The sequence below is a fragment of the Oryzias latipes genome, chromosome 10 (genome assembly GCF_053564925.1).
Source record: "Oryzias latipes strain Hd-rR chromosome 10, Olatipes_Hd-rR_3.1".
Taxonomy (NCBI): Eukaryota; Metazoa; Chordata; class Actinopteri; order Beloniformes; family Adrianichthyidae; genus Oryzias; species Oryzias latipes.
The window spans coordinates 26,009,685-26,025,661 of record NC_136246.1 but is presented as its reverse complement, the minus strand read 5'-3'; the positions used below and the strand labels follow the sequence as shown (position 1 = coordinate 26,025,661).

Below are 15,977 nucleotides of genomic sequence, written 5' to 3'. Positions count from 1 at the left end.
TAAAAAACACGGACACCCTGCGGGCAATCTGGATCAAGTAGTTGCTCGGGCCTTGTAAATTGCAATTATTTGCATTTTGGCACAGAAACATATCTGGCGTAGTGAGTGACTTTTCACTGAGCTGCTATTTTCCAGCTCTGATGTGGATGCATTAATATGCAGTGATGTAAAAGCAGGAGGCTGTCTGACACATGCCAATGTCAGCCCCAGAAGTGAAGGAAGAAAGATAAGCGAAGGGAAGAGAGTGGAGACAGAAACTGATTAAACTCATGACAAAGTGGTCAACTAATTAGCATCTCATTACAGAACAGTGTTGTAACCCAGATCAGCTAATGTCTTTTTTTTTTTAAGAATTCCTATCCAATCCGCAGTGACTCAGAAGACTGACATCAAATATGTGCTTTATGTGATAAGGTTCATCTCCTAAGTCTCATTATTGCTGCACTTCTCCCCCCTGACTAAGCACCAATAACCAACACCTCCAAAGCCCACTTATTAACCTAGTCTTGTTTAGTTAATCCAAACACAAACAGATATGTAATTACAGACAGTGACTTTCTTAAGCCTCCTCATCAATCAGAGAAGATGTTGCATAGAAGTAATGAGTGGAGGGGTAACCTGTTCTTAATTAAAAGATGAAGTAGAGCACTGCATGATGTCACATGAAAGCATTAATTGGCAGAATAGCACTTGTGCTAGGGCATGACTGAGAAACTGTTGAGAAACACGGTGCAGGCAAGCATATAGGTTTCCCGCTTCTTTCACATATTTAAACAAGGGAAGAGGAAAAAATAGTCTAGTTTAATAGTATAGTTTAGTTTTAGTTTGTCTAAAGTGGCAGGTTTCATCTGTTGTTGGATTAAAGCTTTTTTTCTGAACAGGCCTGCATTGCAGCACACAACGTCCCAAAGAGTGAAATAACAAAAAAACTGCCAATGGGGTAAAAAAAAAGCATTCTTATTTTAGAAAAAAAAAATTCTAATCACTGAGACACTTTTTCCTAAACTAAGATTATTTTGCTGTTTAACATTTTCTCGATGGGATTACTTTTCTTGCAAGACAATCTTAAAGTGAAATAATCCTTGTTACAAGAAAAATTTAGTTTTTGCAGTGCACAGTAACTATAGAAAACACGGGGAGCAGGTGTAATAGCATTTGTCTCAATGATTAGATTTTTTTTCTTTGCTGTTCTTTGGTTTACTTTAGCTGGATGTCATATTAACGAACCCCAGCCTTTCTAAAATGAATCTAGATCTAATGATCTTGACAAGTGCTGAGAAAAACTGCAGTGGAGCTACAGATGTGTTGGTCATTTAATAAAAAATAAAAAAAAGGGGAAAAAAATCTGGTTTAGCTAGCCTGGTTTAGCTAGTGGTTAAATCCATTACTGCCTCTAGGAAATGTCTTTTTTCAGAGGCTTCAATCTGGAAGCAAGTGTTGTTGCTCCACCTGATTTTATTATTTTATTTCTGAGGTTAGGTTGTTTTACCCATTTTTAATTTTGTTACAATGTTTTTGTATTTACTTGTAGCTTCAAATCAGCTCACGACAAATGGATCATTCATTTGATATTGAAATACTGATTTTCTTTCAACATAGTGACTATTAAGGATTTGTCAAACTTGTCACACGTTTGGGAGCACAACAATTTGCATATTTAGAAAATAGATGAATTTAAAAAAGGATTGGATTTTGACAGCAGCACAGGTGGACTAAATGTAACTGCAGATGCACCAACACGTACCATCTTACAAGAAACATAAAAACAGACAAACAAAACTAGCCTAATGAATAATTAGTATTAAGGCTGGTGGATTTGAATTAGTCTGGAAGCTACAGCTGAATGAGTTTTGTTCTAAATCATTTTAAGTGACTTCAAAACAAGTCTAGGATTCAGGTAATGATGCAGGTGATGCTAAGCAGAGGTAGCAGCCTATGACAGGCTTAATAAAGGCGCCTGCCTGTAGGCATACTTTTGGCCATATCGTGCACGTCAGTGTGTGTTTGTCGACACTAAACTCCGGCTGAACTAGTTTTCCTTTTTGCCAAATCCTCCCTGTTCTTACGGGAACCTGTCATTAATTCCGGGTGTTGATGTTTGTCAGCAGGTCTGCTCGGTGCATGCAGATCCCCGCAGCTTTTCCCCCAGGGAGGTGTCACAGTTGGACATGCAGCCACCCTGCCTCCCCCACGTGCAAACACGTAAACATGACAGAGAAAAGAGACAAACAAAAGGAAATCGCTCCCTCCTTTGCTTTTTTCTTAATCTGCCATGCCCTCTGTCTATATTTTCCCACACTCAAATCCACACCTGAACACAAACGCACACAGAGAGACTAAATTGACTTGTCAGCTTCAATCAGACGAGGAATAAAAGGATTCCTGCCAGTTTGTGGCTGACATCATTAATGGGTTTATAGGGGAGTGGGCTCCAAAGACAAAGAGAAGGGAGAGCAAGGTCGGACCGACTTAAAATGCACTCTCATTTTGGCAGAGACGTTCGTGTTTTTTTTTAAACCAGCCCCTTCATGACAACATGCTTTTTTTTTTTTTGGTCTGATTATTTAAAATGTTTTGGGAATAGCTCTAACTTTCACTATCATTCGGGACAGAAACCAGTGCGTGACTTTGTTGTGCTGATGGAGAGAAATGCGACATTGGCAATGCATTTTGAATTAGGGGATGCCACGCATGGACACACCTGGCCATGTGTCAGAACCAGACGTACAGGCAGAGGATGAGAATAAATGGGCTGATGGAGATGAAGGGGAGAAAAAGCTGCCAAGTAAAGGATACCAATACAGCTCAACACATAAATGATAGGGATGTTAGTGAAAGAGAGACTGTGGGCTTCAAAACAAAATCTAAACAAGTCTGATTGATCTAAAATAGGAAACATAAAAAATGACCCACTTTAAACAAAAAAACATCATTAATTACCACAATGCAAAAACATACAATCTCCAAGTTTCTAATTTAAATATTTTATGACACTTGATTTAAGACAAAAATAATAAAAATAGTTACTTTTAATTAATCCTACAAACCTTGTTGAGTCACTTGATTCATATTTGTATATGAAAAAATATATATAATGTTTGTATTTATATTAGCATTAATACAGTACAGATCTTTTGTGAAAGGTGACAAGAAACAGACCTGCTTTATTTAGGGAAACTGGATTTTTATTTTACTCCAACATAATACAAATGTATCTTTAAACCAGTGATTCTAGTCTTACTTTAAGATGATTATTAATAATAAGGAGAGTTTAAATGTTGGAGTATTTATAATAAGATACATTTGGGAGAAAAGTGTTCAATATACCTACTTTAAACTCTTAAGACCTGGCGTCACCATCCGTGGACATCATATTTTTTGTTTGGATTACCACAATAGTTAATAATTCTGTTTAATTGGGGTCCTGTGTCTACCCCATGTAGTAACAATCAGTAAGAATTAGCTCAAATATTAGCTCAGGTCTTAAAACAGCTTTAAGAAAAACGTGCCGATTTTAAATACCAGAGTAATATACCTAAATATGATGTCTAATTTGAAAGTTTTGTTTTGACTTAAAGTGGCAGGACATTACATCTTTTTTTAAGACATCTAATCAAGCTCGTTTCTAATAGTTCTAATGATTGTTTCACTTGCAACACATGAAAAACATCCTTTTTTTTATTTATTAAGTTATTTATTTTAGTTCCAGTGGAATAAAAGGCTTTTGTAGCGCAAAAATAAAAATGTTAAACTGAAAACGCTCTGAAAAATAAAACTCTGTTTTGATGTGATGCTAAAAAGTGCTGGTTATGGAACGTGGCTAACCTGCACGGGTGGTGGTTCAATTATTCAAGGACTCTCACTGTTTAGAGCAGTCTCTGTGAGCAACAGTTGGCCTCAAAACACATGAATCGGATAAGACTGGTCGGCATTTGTATCTGTAAAAGATATAGATATGATAGAAAGAAACATCTCTAAGGCACATTAAAATATCAGACAACCCAAATGTCTTGAGCCTGATTATAATGAGATGCACATGAGTGATTACTGCAGTTGTGAGAGAAGACATGCCACTCAAGGTCAATAAATAAAAACTAAAAAAACACATTTCTCAATTTAGAGATACTATTTTCTCTCAAGGAGTTTTCTAATTTGGAATAGTAACCCATTAGTAACCGAAGGCCACTCGGATCCATATTAGAGGCACTATAGACTCCACTGGGTCCTTAGATCATTACTATAGTTTTACCCTCATTAAGCTTCGGGAACTTCAGAGCATTCAAGCTTTTGTTTCTGAGAAAAAGACCAAGAGTGGTTCCGCAGAATAATAAATGTTGCATTTTAAAGGGGAGTAAGACAGACTCAACCAGCTTTGAATCGAGGGACCGTGATTCTGTGTGATTAAACGGAGGGGAAGAAGAAAAAGGATAATAATCTTGACTCAAAGCATAGAAGCCCAAAGGGAGTCCAAAAGAAACAAGAAACTTCAGCCAGAAAAGATTGAAACTGCTCAAGATTAACAGTATTTTAATTCAATTCAATTTTATTTATATAGCCTAAAATTAGAACAACAGTCATCTTAATGGGCTTCATACTTTCATACATTAAAATGGAAAGATCTTAAAGTCATAGAATTCAATAGGTAATGGCTAAACTAAACAGACTAAACTAAACTGGGCATCCCTGCCCTTAGACCCTCCTTCTCGGTAAGGAAAAACTCTTGGGGAAAAAAAAAAAAGGATACCGGAAAATAACTAAAACTAAACATCTAAAGGGCCCATATGATGCAAAATTAACTTTTCTGGCTTTTACGTCTCATTCTTCTAACACAAACTTTTCCAGTTAGTATTTAATAAGCTTTGCACTTCCAAAGCTTTAGCTGCTGCGAGAGACTTCACCAAATCTGTAAAACTGCTCACAGTGTGTTCTATGTGTTCTATTCTAACCCATGCAGGCTAGAACTAACCCTGGTAAAAGGTGATTAAGGTTAACATTTATAGCTTTGAAATATCAGAGGGAAATATTTCATTTGCCTCCAAAAAGATTGCAGTTTTTCAAGGAGCACAGCAGCTTCTCATTTTCAAGAAAATATATTACAGTTTAAATGTTGCTCTAAAAATTGAGGAGAAAATCTATCCAAGTTAGAACAGCTTTTAAAATGAATCTAAAATTGTTTCCAACAATCAGCATGATTTCTTCATAAAAGTGGAGCGAGTGTTGCATGTGGGACAGAATGATGGCTATCTGACAACAGCAGTTTTCTGAAGTCACGGGATGCAGGCTCAAAGTGATGAAGGTGCAGAGCGAGTGACAGCGATGGATGGGTCAGGCGGGGGATGTGACATGAGAGTTATAAGGTTTTCAATCTTGATTGTAGAAAAAAATGCAGGCATTTCATACAAATATCAGATCAATCATAAATAGAAAAAAGAGGCTAGATTAAATGATATTACAAATAACTAGGTTTAAGAGGAGTTCATAAAGGAAAGATGAATGTGTCACCGATTAATTGAAAATAAATGGAAAAAAGATTCCGAAAATGTGTTGCTTATATGAGAAGCAAAAGCATGTCAACATCCTGAATGACATGAAAACATTTCCTGGTGTAATGCAAAAAAAAAAAGTCAGCAAAAGAGTATTAATCACTGCCTGCACGCTGACACTTGTAAACATTTGAAAAAAAAAGGTTTTTAAGAAGATATTTTACCAAGTTTTTAGTTGGTTTAACTTCTCTTTGCTCTGCCCCTTTCCAAGCTTTTCTCAAAATCACCCCAGTCTCAGTAAGAGCTAGAATCTAGAAATAAAGAAAGTAGCGATAAAATGAGTCAAAATAATTTTGATCAATACTCCTGACAAAAGAACTCAAATTCAAATTCATTTTTGGTTCAATTTTAAGGATGTTATTTCAAAGTTCAAAACATGTGAACAAGTTAGACTGGCATTCTTTGGCATTATTTTGTTTAAGAATAAGTGTTAGTTTTAGACACATTTTGTTCTGAAATGAGTCATTTTCACTTTTTGCAATAGTTTTGAATTTAATTCAATTCATTTAGCCCAATATTTCAACAATAGTCGTCTCAATGGGCTCTATACCGGCAATTTTAATGTTAACATAAAATCGTAAGGATCGTGAAGTCGTGGATTCAATGGGTAAATTCTATACTATAATAACTAAACAGACTAAACTAAACTGGTCATACCTGCCCCAAGACCCTCCTTCGCTTTTTTTGTCACTTTAATTAATATAAACTACAATTGGGTACATAACAACTAAAAAAAAAAATTCATACCATTTGCTTATGACCAGAAGAAAATACGTAATACTGAGGTGAATAACATTCAATTTTAGGTCATTTTTATCAAATATTTAGCTAATTTTGTAGTAGGGAGTAGGGATTGTAGTTTATTTTTGATTTTTATACTTCTTAACACCTATGTGGAACGTTTTAAATTTTTTGTAAGGGTTCTGTGGTTTAGTTTGGTTTTCACGTTGTTTTTAGTCCTATTCTTTGTTGCCCTTTGTCAGTCACACCAGTTTCAGGTAAAGCATGATCCACAGCTGTCTTCATTTCAGTTAATTGCCTTTAGTCTATTTAAGTGTCTGGGTTTCGGTTTATTCTGTTCAGGTCATCTGCATGGTTCCATGGTTTTATTCATGCTTCAGTTTCTAGAGCAGGCATTGGAACTACCAGTTCCTGACTATTTTAATCTTATTATAAGATTTTTTTATTGCATGCACACATGTTTTTACTAGTTTCCAATTTTTTTTTCCTTCTAAAGGGCTTTTCCTGTTTCTAAGCTACGTCTTTTTGCAGCGTAGCACTAAATGCTATTGATTGAACTCAAATGTAAAACCAGTTAAAATCTGAGTAGTCAGAAGACAGAATGTGTCAAACTTTGGAGAGCTATTGGGCATGTCATTGTCAATGTGACATGTGAAATCCACACATAAACCGGCTTTCTTGGCGCTCTGTAACAGAAAAGCCCAAAGCTTTGAACATTTAAATCCTCCCCTGTTCCTGCTGTCACTTCATCCATCCTTATTGTCTACAGTTGTCTTCTGCCTGCCTGTTTTCAGAGGAGGGTTAAAGACGAAGCCCCTCATCTCTAACATTTAATACGTGAATCACAATTGACTGATTACCCACAAGTTCTTGCGTTTCTCTTCCCACACTCATGTCTTCCATATAGTATTTTTTTTCTTCCAAGTCATAATTAAATCAAAAATATTCAAAAACTCTTCTCGGTTATTCTTTTTGTCCTTCCATCTTTAAAGTCCCACTCTAACATATCCTTTGATCTATTGTAAAAGCATTCCCATTGATCTTTTAATTATGATTCTGTAGTTTTTTTTTTTTGGGGGCGTTTTTTTCCTAAACCTAAAAAAGCCTGGTTCCAGGTCATAGTTTTTACAGAGCCAACTTAGAGCCCTTCACAACCCTAACCTAAAATTTCGGGTGAAACACAAATGGCGAGCAATCTTTGAGTTATCCAGCTGGAGATTTTGGAGCAAGATGCCAGCTCAGACGAGAAAAACAAAGACGTACGTGGATTCGGTCGTCTATAAGTGGATGCATCAGAATGAAGCGGAGCAGGGAGCTTGTAGAGTGCAGTTGTAGGTTCTACGTCACAACTCCAAGCTCCAACTGCCTTTTGTCATCTGCTCTCGATTCACCATAATTTGAATAAAGAAATACTCAAACACAATTGTAATCTTTATTTTCTTTATGTTTGTCCTCCAGCCCCAGAAAAATTCCACAAAAACATGTTTAAAACACACAAAAACGTGATTTTTATCTGAGTGGGTCTTTAACCCTCTCATTTTTCCAACAGCTTCACCTGACACTTAAAGACCCGCTTTTCTTTCTGCCATTGTAACCTCAGCCAATCGTTTTCTTTTTATTCTCACTCTAATTATACAATTATAGTACCATTTCTGTTCTCTCATTTGCATTTGTTGCTCTGCTGATTTCTTCATCCTGGTTCTAAATCCCCACCCCCCATCCTCCATCACCCTCTCCCATCTCACCCGCTGAATCCTTTCCACCTTTTTTGTAACGCATAAACAGACAGTGCCCTTGGGGACTGAAGGGAGAGCCCTGCTTTTGTTTGTATGCCTCTCTAACTAACTTTCCATCTGCAGGGAGCCAAGCCAAGCCCAGCAGTGCAAGACAGATAGCTGGCACTATCCCAGGCCCTCCTAGTTGGCTCAAATCATCACCCCTGCCTCTCATCTTCTTCTCCTTCAAAGCTGTGCTCTTCCAACAGAGGCAGTTTTCTGCTGCCCTCAGGCAGCGAGTCAGGCACTGCAGACATGCGACCCCTTCACAGTTCCTTTTCCTGAGAGCCTTAAAGCAAGCTCCGCTTCCCATGGATACTCTGTGCTTTTCCGGGTCATATGGATCCCAGCCACTGCACTCTCCTTAAGCTCCCAGCCAGCCTCAGCACCACTTGCAACACAAGCTCACTAAATATCCAGCTGCACTTTTTTCTGTACTAATTCACATCACAGAGCGTTTCAAAGAGACATCTAAGCATTTGTGCCCAAACCTGAAGTTCTAGCCATGTAATCACCCAGAGGCTGTGACTCAAACCTTCAACATGTCTTTTTTTTTCTCCTTTTGTTCCATTTGCACAAAATGACATGTTATAATGACAGAATGCACAGAGCAGTGCACGCCACAGAAAACACACAGGTTTAAGTCAGCATGTACTCTCTCCATGCACAAAAAGAAATGATCACAGGCCTCCTACTAAATCACGTGTTAAGTCAGTCTGCCCTCTTATTTCACATTGAGTTCTTTGTAAGAGAGAGGGGATTTTTTTTACTTTATTTTATTTTACTTACCGTTGTCAGGCTCTGATTTTCTGTCATGCTCTGTGTCTGTGAGGGAGAGGGCGGAGTTGGCACGGCTGGTGAGACAGGAGCTCTGCTCCGACTTCAGGCCACGCATCCACATGTGCTGAAGACCGTGAGCAGGAGAGGGCTCCACCTCCGGCTCCGTGTCCACATCGGAGCCCACGCCAAGGGAGTAGGCACGACTATGGACGTGAGCAGCCGGTCCAGAGCAGAGTGCCTCCTCTTCCTCCTCCTGCTGATGCTGCTGCTGCTGCTGTTGTTGTTGGTGGATCAGATAATCTGGGCTCCTCATCTGCCCAGCATTACAGTAGTCTAGATCTGGAGAGGAGGGAGAGAGGTGTTGATTGATATCATGCAGACATTAAGCTGTAAAGCCTCTAATAAAGACATGCTTTTTCCCCTCCTTTAAGAAAGTAAGCTGACCAGGTGTTCAGTTCAGACTGGGGATTTGCAGGCAACACACTGAACATGAAATACATTAGGTAAAAGAGAGGTCATATTTGAACAAGCACTTATTAAAAAGTTTTTCTTTTTTCCCCTTTAAACTCGAATCTCCAACTGCCAACTTGAATTTTTCTTAACCATTTGCAGTAAAGCTATATCCTGTTCTGGATGCGAGATGTGTGTTATTGAGCTTGAGATGTATCGAACTGCTGCTCAAACAGACCACTGATCTCATCTATATTCTCCTTGGTGGGGTGAAGAGACCAGATAAAGATCAAACCTTATTAATATTGACTCAGACTGAGAGAAAAATTGAGCTTCATACTCTTTCAGGTATTAGCACGGCCGCCAATCCCAGGCATCAACCTGTTATCTGAGAACATCAGATATACTGTGTTAGTCCTCTGGTTACACTTCAATTCAATTCTATTCAATTGAGCTCTACTTTTTACTGTAGAGTCAGTTGAGTAAATTTTCTTCCTCAATACAGAGTCTCTGTTTAGAATGTATAAGTGGAAGGGATGGAACTGATGTAATTTGAAAGAAAGCAGGGCATAAATTGAAATCTATGCAGACAGTAACCTATACGTTCCTCGGAGATCTGAGGAAGGAAAGACTTCCTGTGCTTCAAAGTTAATGTGTGTGTTAGGTCAGGCCCTCAGAAAGCCAAGCGAACACTTTCAAATAAAGGCAACAGTCCTGTTTACCACTACACTGACCGGCGATGTGTCCTGCTGTGCTTTTTTGATGGGGTCAAGACCAACTGTGGCTCTCTGACTGTTCTGCTGAAATTCCACAGGCCAAAGATTGGTCACCGATAAACACATATGGTTTCACTTGCAACTGTTGAAAAAGGCCAATTCAAGAGAAAATGGGCTATATTCCAAACTGCAATGAGCACAAATCGAAGAAAACAAAAATCAAACAGAGGGTTTTAAAGTTTTTCTTTTAAATCATCTTGATAAAATTGGGATAAATGCAAGGAAACATTTTTTTAATAACTACAGAGGTACTTCTCAGTCATTCCAGCAATAAAATATTTATTCATAAATATAGTTTGAGTGCTGCCTGTCCTTTATTTTGAGAAATTGCTATATTATCTGGGTTATGATTTTATTCTGCAAGTGTCCTTTACTGCGAAAGGTTTTGTGCAAAAAACAAAAAAAAACTCCACAGTATTACTCCATTTTAGTCTTCAAAATTAAGTTTAACTGAAGTGTCACCAGAACTGTCAGAATCCATTCATTAGCATATTTTTTCAATAAATTAAGTAAAAGTCGTGCAATTCTAAAAGCCCTTAAATCAAAGACATATTAGAAATGCAGGGATGGACTCACGTGGAGATATGGAGGAGCTTTAGCCCCTCTGTAAGCTGTCATCCCATTTGTTGCAGTTTTAGACTGTAAATACTATAACTCTACTATACTATAACGGTTTATTTAGAATTAAGTCACACTGATAAAAAAGTCAAGGTAACATTCGTCATCTTCCCACTATGTGATAGTAATGAGGCCAAAAACTGGAGGAATGGAAACAACAGAAAATTATTAAATAAACCCAGACCAATATAACAATGACCATTTTGTAGCCCTAATTTACTAAAGTACAATGTAAAAACGGTATGAAGCATGAAGGCTACTTATGTTCTGGTAAATCGCCTGTCCGTCCTGGGAGGGGATCCCTCCTTCTTGTGGACACCCCTGTGGTTTTTTCGTTCTTTCCGGAATCCGTTTTTCAGTTTTTCCTTACCAGGAAGAAGGAGGGTCTAAGGGCAGGGATGCCCAGTATCACAAAAATGTTTTGCGGATTTCATCAAAGGGTTTAAAAAAACATATTCATTCACATTCAACACATTAAAAGAAAAAGAAAAAATCTTTCAGTTTATTGATGCATTGTGGGCTTCACATTGATGTCATGCTGGAGTCTCTATTTGTTTGTGTCAAACATGATGTGGAGGTGAACCCTATTGTGGTTTAGCTCACTAAGTTATATAGGCCAGAGTTGCCATGCCAACTTGTTGCTTACGCAAAGTTGGACACCATGTTGGATAGATCGAGATGCCGGCTCACTGGTGTGCTACATTTACACAAACAGAACTGAAAAAAAAGGATGTGACTTCCACAAGTAAATTACTGTCAGATAGCAAATGAGAACTTCTTATTATTTATTTTATTTATTTATTTATGTATTTATCAAAACTTTTTTCTGTTGTCCTAAGATTACCAAAGAAAATAAGAAAGTGAGTTTGGAATCATAAATCTTTTAAATTAATATCTTGCTTAAAAGCTTTTTCTTTTTTTCCTTTCTCAAAACCACAACTGTGAAATAGTGTTTTGTTTTCTTTTAGTATATTAAGATTGCCAAATGATAAAAATAAAAACCCTGGTGCGAAAAATAAATAAATACATTCCTTTTTAGGTTGTTTTAAACAAAATCAGAAATGACCCTGACCAGATCTCTCAAATTGGAGTGCATTAAAAAATAAGAACGGCATAAATTTTCAAAAACTTCTGAATAAACATTTTCTTTCCGTAGAATACTCATTGCTATTTTTTAATACAGACAAACACAAAGCAATTTTAAAAGTAAAGTACTAATGTCATTAGTCTGTTGTCTCTGTTTTGTGTTTGTCTTTTAGTCACCATTACTTTCAATAAAAGATTGCTTTGGCATTACCAATTCCATGATAAGAATATTTTCTGAATATGAGAGAAATTGATTTTTAAATATTCTTACATAAATCCTCAGAATCTAGTAAGGCTGTTTATTTTCTTCCTTGCTGGTACATTAGTTTGAGTATTTTGCAAGTTGTAACAAGTTTCTGGCTTTTTTTAACCCAAACTTTAGGAAATGTACTAATCAATGTATGCTAAATAATAAACAAACATAAAGCATTGCTTTGGCCAGCTTTGTTTTGGATGCTTTTTGTCCATCTGTTAACACTATCCTTCTAATGCAAAGAAGCTTAGCAGAGACAGGTGCAACGTAGAGGAAATAAAATGGTGGTGTGGGAGTCAATGGGGAGAAGAAATAGTAATATCAGAGGAAAATCAAAAGTTGTAAGAGGTGAGGGCAAGATGTATTCATTTAAAAGATGAAGGGAAATATGAGGAACAAGGGTGGGAATTAGAGGATAGATAAACTGGCTGATTTTTGTCATGAAAGCTGTAATCTGTTAAAAAATGTCACTGGAGGCAAAGTCTCCCCCCCTTAACAGTTGGTTACTTAGATAGGGTGGGCTATATTTAACTCTGTTGCCCAAAGATGAACAGATGTGCTTTGCAGAACTGGCTGCCATCGACATTAAAAAGGCTGCTTTGGGGGTCGTCTGCACCTCACCATATGACACTGATGGCCTGGGATGTTGTTTGTTATGGAAACGGAAAAAAGCTGGGTAGCTGCTGAAAAGCCGAGTCATTTCCGACACCACAGGCCTTGGTAAGATATCGAAGCAAACTGATGATGACTAATGGCAATTGATGGGTTGCAATTTGACAAACAGTATGATAGAATCCATTGAAGGCAGGGAAGGCTGGGGGTTCAAACCATGCAACTGTCGCTGCCACCTGTTTCTAGGGGTCTAGCTGCTGGAAATGCTTAACGCCACTAGTACCCATGGTGGGCAGGTTCTACAGAGCAGTAAGAGGGTCAGGTAAAGGTGCATCTATTGATCACCATGAGCCCCCACAGCAGCATTCTCCTGATGAGGTTCAGTTTCTGTCTTAACACTACACATGACCTGCATAAAGGCCATCCATCACAGCATGTGTTGGCCCATTTCTCCTCCTGTCTCCAGCAGGAAAAAAAAAAAAATGGGTGTGCATGTGTCAATAGGTGTGTGTGCTTCTGTTAGCCTGTGCCTTTCTGTTGCGTGTGTGTAATGAAGGGTAGTGTTCCACCCCAGGTGAGGCCACAAAGGTTTGGGGTTGACCTAGTTTAGCTGTGGGAGAGAAATATCACCTCCATGGAGAAGAGGTAATTGGCTGCCTCTGACATTGTGGGCTGGATAATTTAGTCTTTTAAAACTTTTTAGTTTGGCGTGTGCGTCTTTCTCTTTTAGCTAGCAACAGCTGCCACATGTTGTTGTAATAGAGCTGATATTAGAGCTGCCGTCCTCAATTCCAAAATGCACAAATAAATCTGCATTAGCACAGTTCACTTATGTGTCAACCCAACATCAACACTCTACCTCATTGCTACCTCTTGCACATCTAATATGTTTGCACAAAATTTTGGACGTAATTTTGAACACAAATCTTGGACATCCTTTATTACAGTTTATATTTGCACACTCTATATGTTGTACATACTGCTTTATTTAATGTTATGTTTTGTTATTTTTTTACTCTTGCACTGGAATGGCCATACTTCAATTTCATTGTACAATGGACAATGAAAGTAAATCTAAATCAATTAATGGCATTATAATCATGATCCTGTACCTGGGTGGGGTTGGCTGTAGTTGCTTTGTCTTTCCCGGTGTGATCCAAGGGTGAGGCGCAGCTCGTTTGTGTAGTCCGGCAGGGTTTCCCGCGAAGTGTAGGAGCGGTGATGAGTGCGCCCATCCTCGCTCTCATCAGATGAACTGGTGTAGGACATCTCCATTTCATGGCGCCCCTTGGAAAGCGGCTGGTAGGGTTTGCTGTCCATCTCCTCCATGGTTTTTAGGTCTTCACGTGTTTACTCAGCAGAGCCACTGCACAGAGTCTGGTAAGGTAGGGCGCGGGTCCGTTTGATAAAGAAGCAAGGGAGAAGATCGAATGAAAGAGGTAGGTGAGGAAAATGAAAGAGTATGGGAGGGGGAAAAGGCAAAAGAGGTCTGTTATTGAACAATTTCTAACATATGTTCATTCCCATTACAGAACGCATTCATAAACAGCATGTGGCGGCTTTCATACACGCACAAAGGTTAGCTGCAAATCAATACACACAGAGGCGACCAAGATAGCTGCCATTTGACTATGTCTTTGAAAAAAAAATTGGCTTGAATGAGACACGGTTGCATATTATGTCAGCTGTATTAGCTTTATCTCTCAACAATAACCATTGATAAGTCGCCTATAAATCATCAAATTTGTCATTGTGACTGGTGTCATTAAATGCTGGGAATCGCCATCACAGTGAAGTGATGATGAAACACTTTTTGACAACAGGCTTTTCAGTGACACTGCCCTCTTTAAAGGGGACGATGATAAATCAACTCGTTTCTGCTCGGAATCACTTGTTCCTCTCTCAACCTCATCAGAGTCTACTTCTGATAACGTCCAGCGTCATACACTTATACCACCATAACTAATGACTGATTGGGATGATGATTGGAGCACAGAAGAAGTGATTAGAAAATACTTAATTCATATTAGTTCTCTTTCACCATGCACTGCTTGAGGCCTTTCCAGCCTATTTCCTGCAGTTATAAAGCTTCTAAATGGAGCTTGAGAGGGTCATTGCTCATAGAGACAAAGTGCTATGGTATTGACCTCTTCAGGGAGTCCTGTAGTCCATATATCAAAGCCATTAGAGCGTGCCTGCTCAATACCTCAGAGATCTGCAGCAAAGGGTGATCACCACCAGTCTGATACAAGTTTACAGCTGACCTTTCCACTGCTGCAGTAATGCTTTTATTCCACCTGAAAGACTCCTTCCTGTGGCCTTGTGCTCACCCTCCTCATTCCCCGAGTGCATGCACTTGCACACAGACAGGCAGACCACCCACTGACCCCTGACGGCAAGCAGTCAGAAAAATGGGCCACGTCGTCCGTGTGTTCATCTCACTTCTTTTTGTTCCCTGCAGACATCACAACGTCTATGATATGCCAAAACTCCTCAACTGCCTTCGGCTCGCTTCATGCCTGCTCTGCTTTTAAAAATAAAACATCTGCTTTGAAATACCGAGTCTCATGTTGCGTCCAATTACAGTAGCTGTACTACAGTGTACAGTGAGCTCTAACAGCACATGCTTGTGGTTCTCTGCAATCACAACGCTTTTCATTTTGATTGACAGGAGTTATTGCAAGGAATCAAAGCCTGCTATTATCTCAGCTGCCCTGTCAGAATGGGATTGACTGGTGTCACCTTCTCTCTGGTACAGCAAGGAGCAGGTATACATTACCCTGTGAGCTCTGAGCTTGCTGCAGGCGGTGACTGCTGTCTGTCCCGCAGAGGCTCTCTGCTCCGTTTTACGCCTGCCACATTCTTACATGCAAGAATGAAATCATGCAATGCAGCACAATGGTGCTCCATCTTGTTCCCCCATCGTGTGCACTCACACTCTGCATGCAGGCTGGCTTGTGAGCAATTTGTTGACATGTTGTCCTGCTTGAATGTAAAAGATGAAAACAAGCTTTTCCAGCGGTGAAAATTCTTTGCAATCTCTGTTTTCTGAAACAGTTCACCTTTTGCTTTTACTCCTCCCTCCTCCCATCCTTGCTTCGTCTCCTCCCCAAACCTCACATGCTTTCCACCCTCCACCTTGTCCTCTGAGACTACTGCATTTAGAGGAGTAAGCCTGCTAGCGGGGGTTATTCCTGTTAATTCTTGCCCACAGTAGGGTGCCCATTAGGGGGTTTGATTCAGGGTTTTGATGTAGAAACCTGGAGGTTGTTTCCTGGAGTCAAACTCACTTCAAACAAGGCACACAGGCGTTCTTCGGGACAAGTCAGCATGTGCCACCTGA

The 15,977-nt window shown here is 39.0% G+C and overlaps 1 protein-coding gene across 1 annotated transcript in view; it reads right to left on the bottom strand.

Moving 5' to 3' along the window:
* The window catches only part of tenm1 (teneurin transmembrane protein 1), a 212,735-nt gene that overhangs the window by 185,342 nt on the left and 11,416 nt on the right, over window positions 1-15,977 (bottom strand). The window contains exons 2-3 of the mRNA XM_011480413.4: window positions 13,747-14,011; window positions 8,849-9,178 (exon numbers count right to left, since the gene is read on the bottom strand). Of these exons, the coding sequence (XP_011478715.1) occupies window positions 8,849-9,178; window positions 13,747-13,963 (547 nt within the window). The 5' untranslated portion in view covers window positions 13,964-14,011. The remainder of the gene's footprint in view (window positions 1-8,848; window positions 9,179-13,746; window positions 14,012-15,977) is intronic.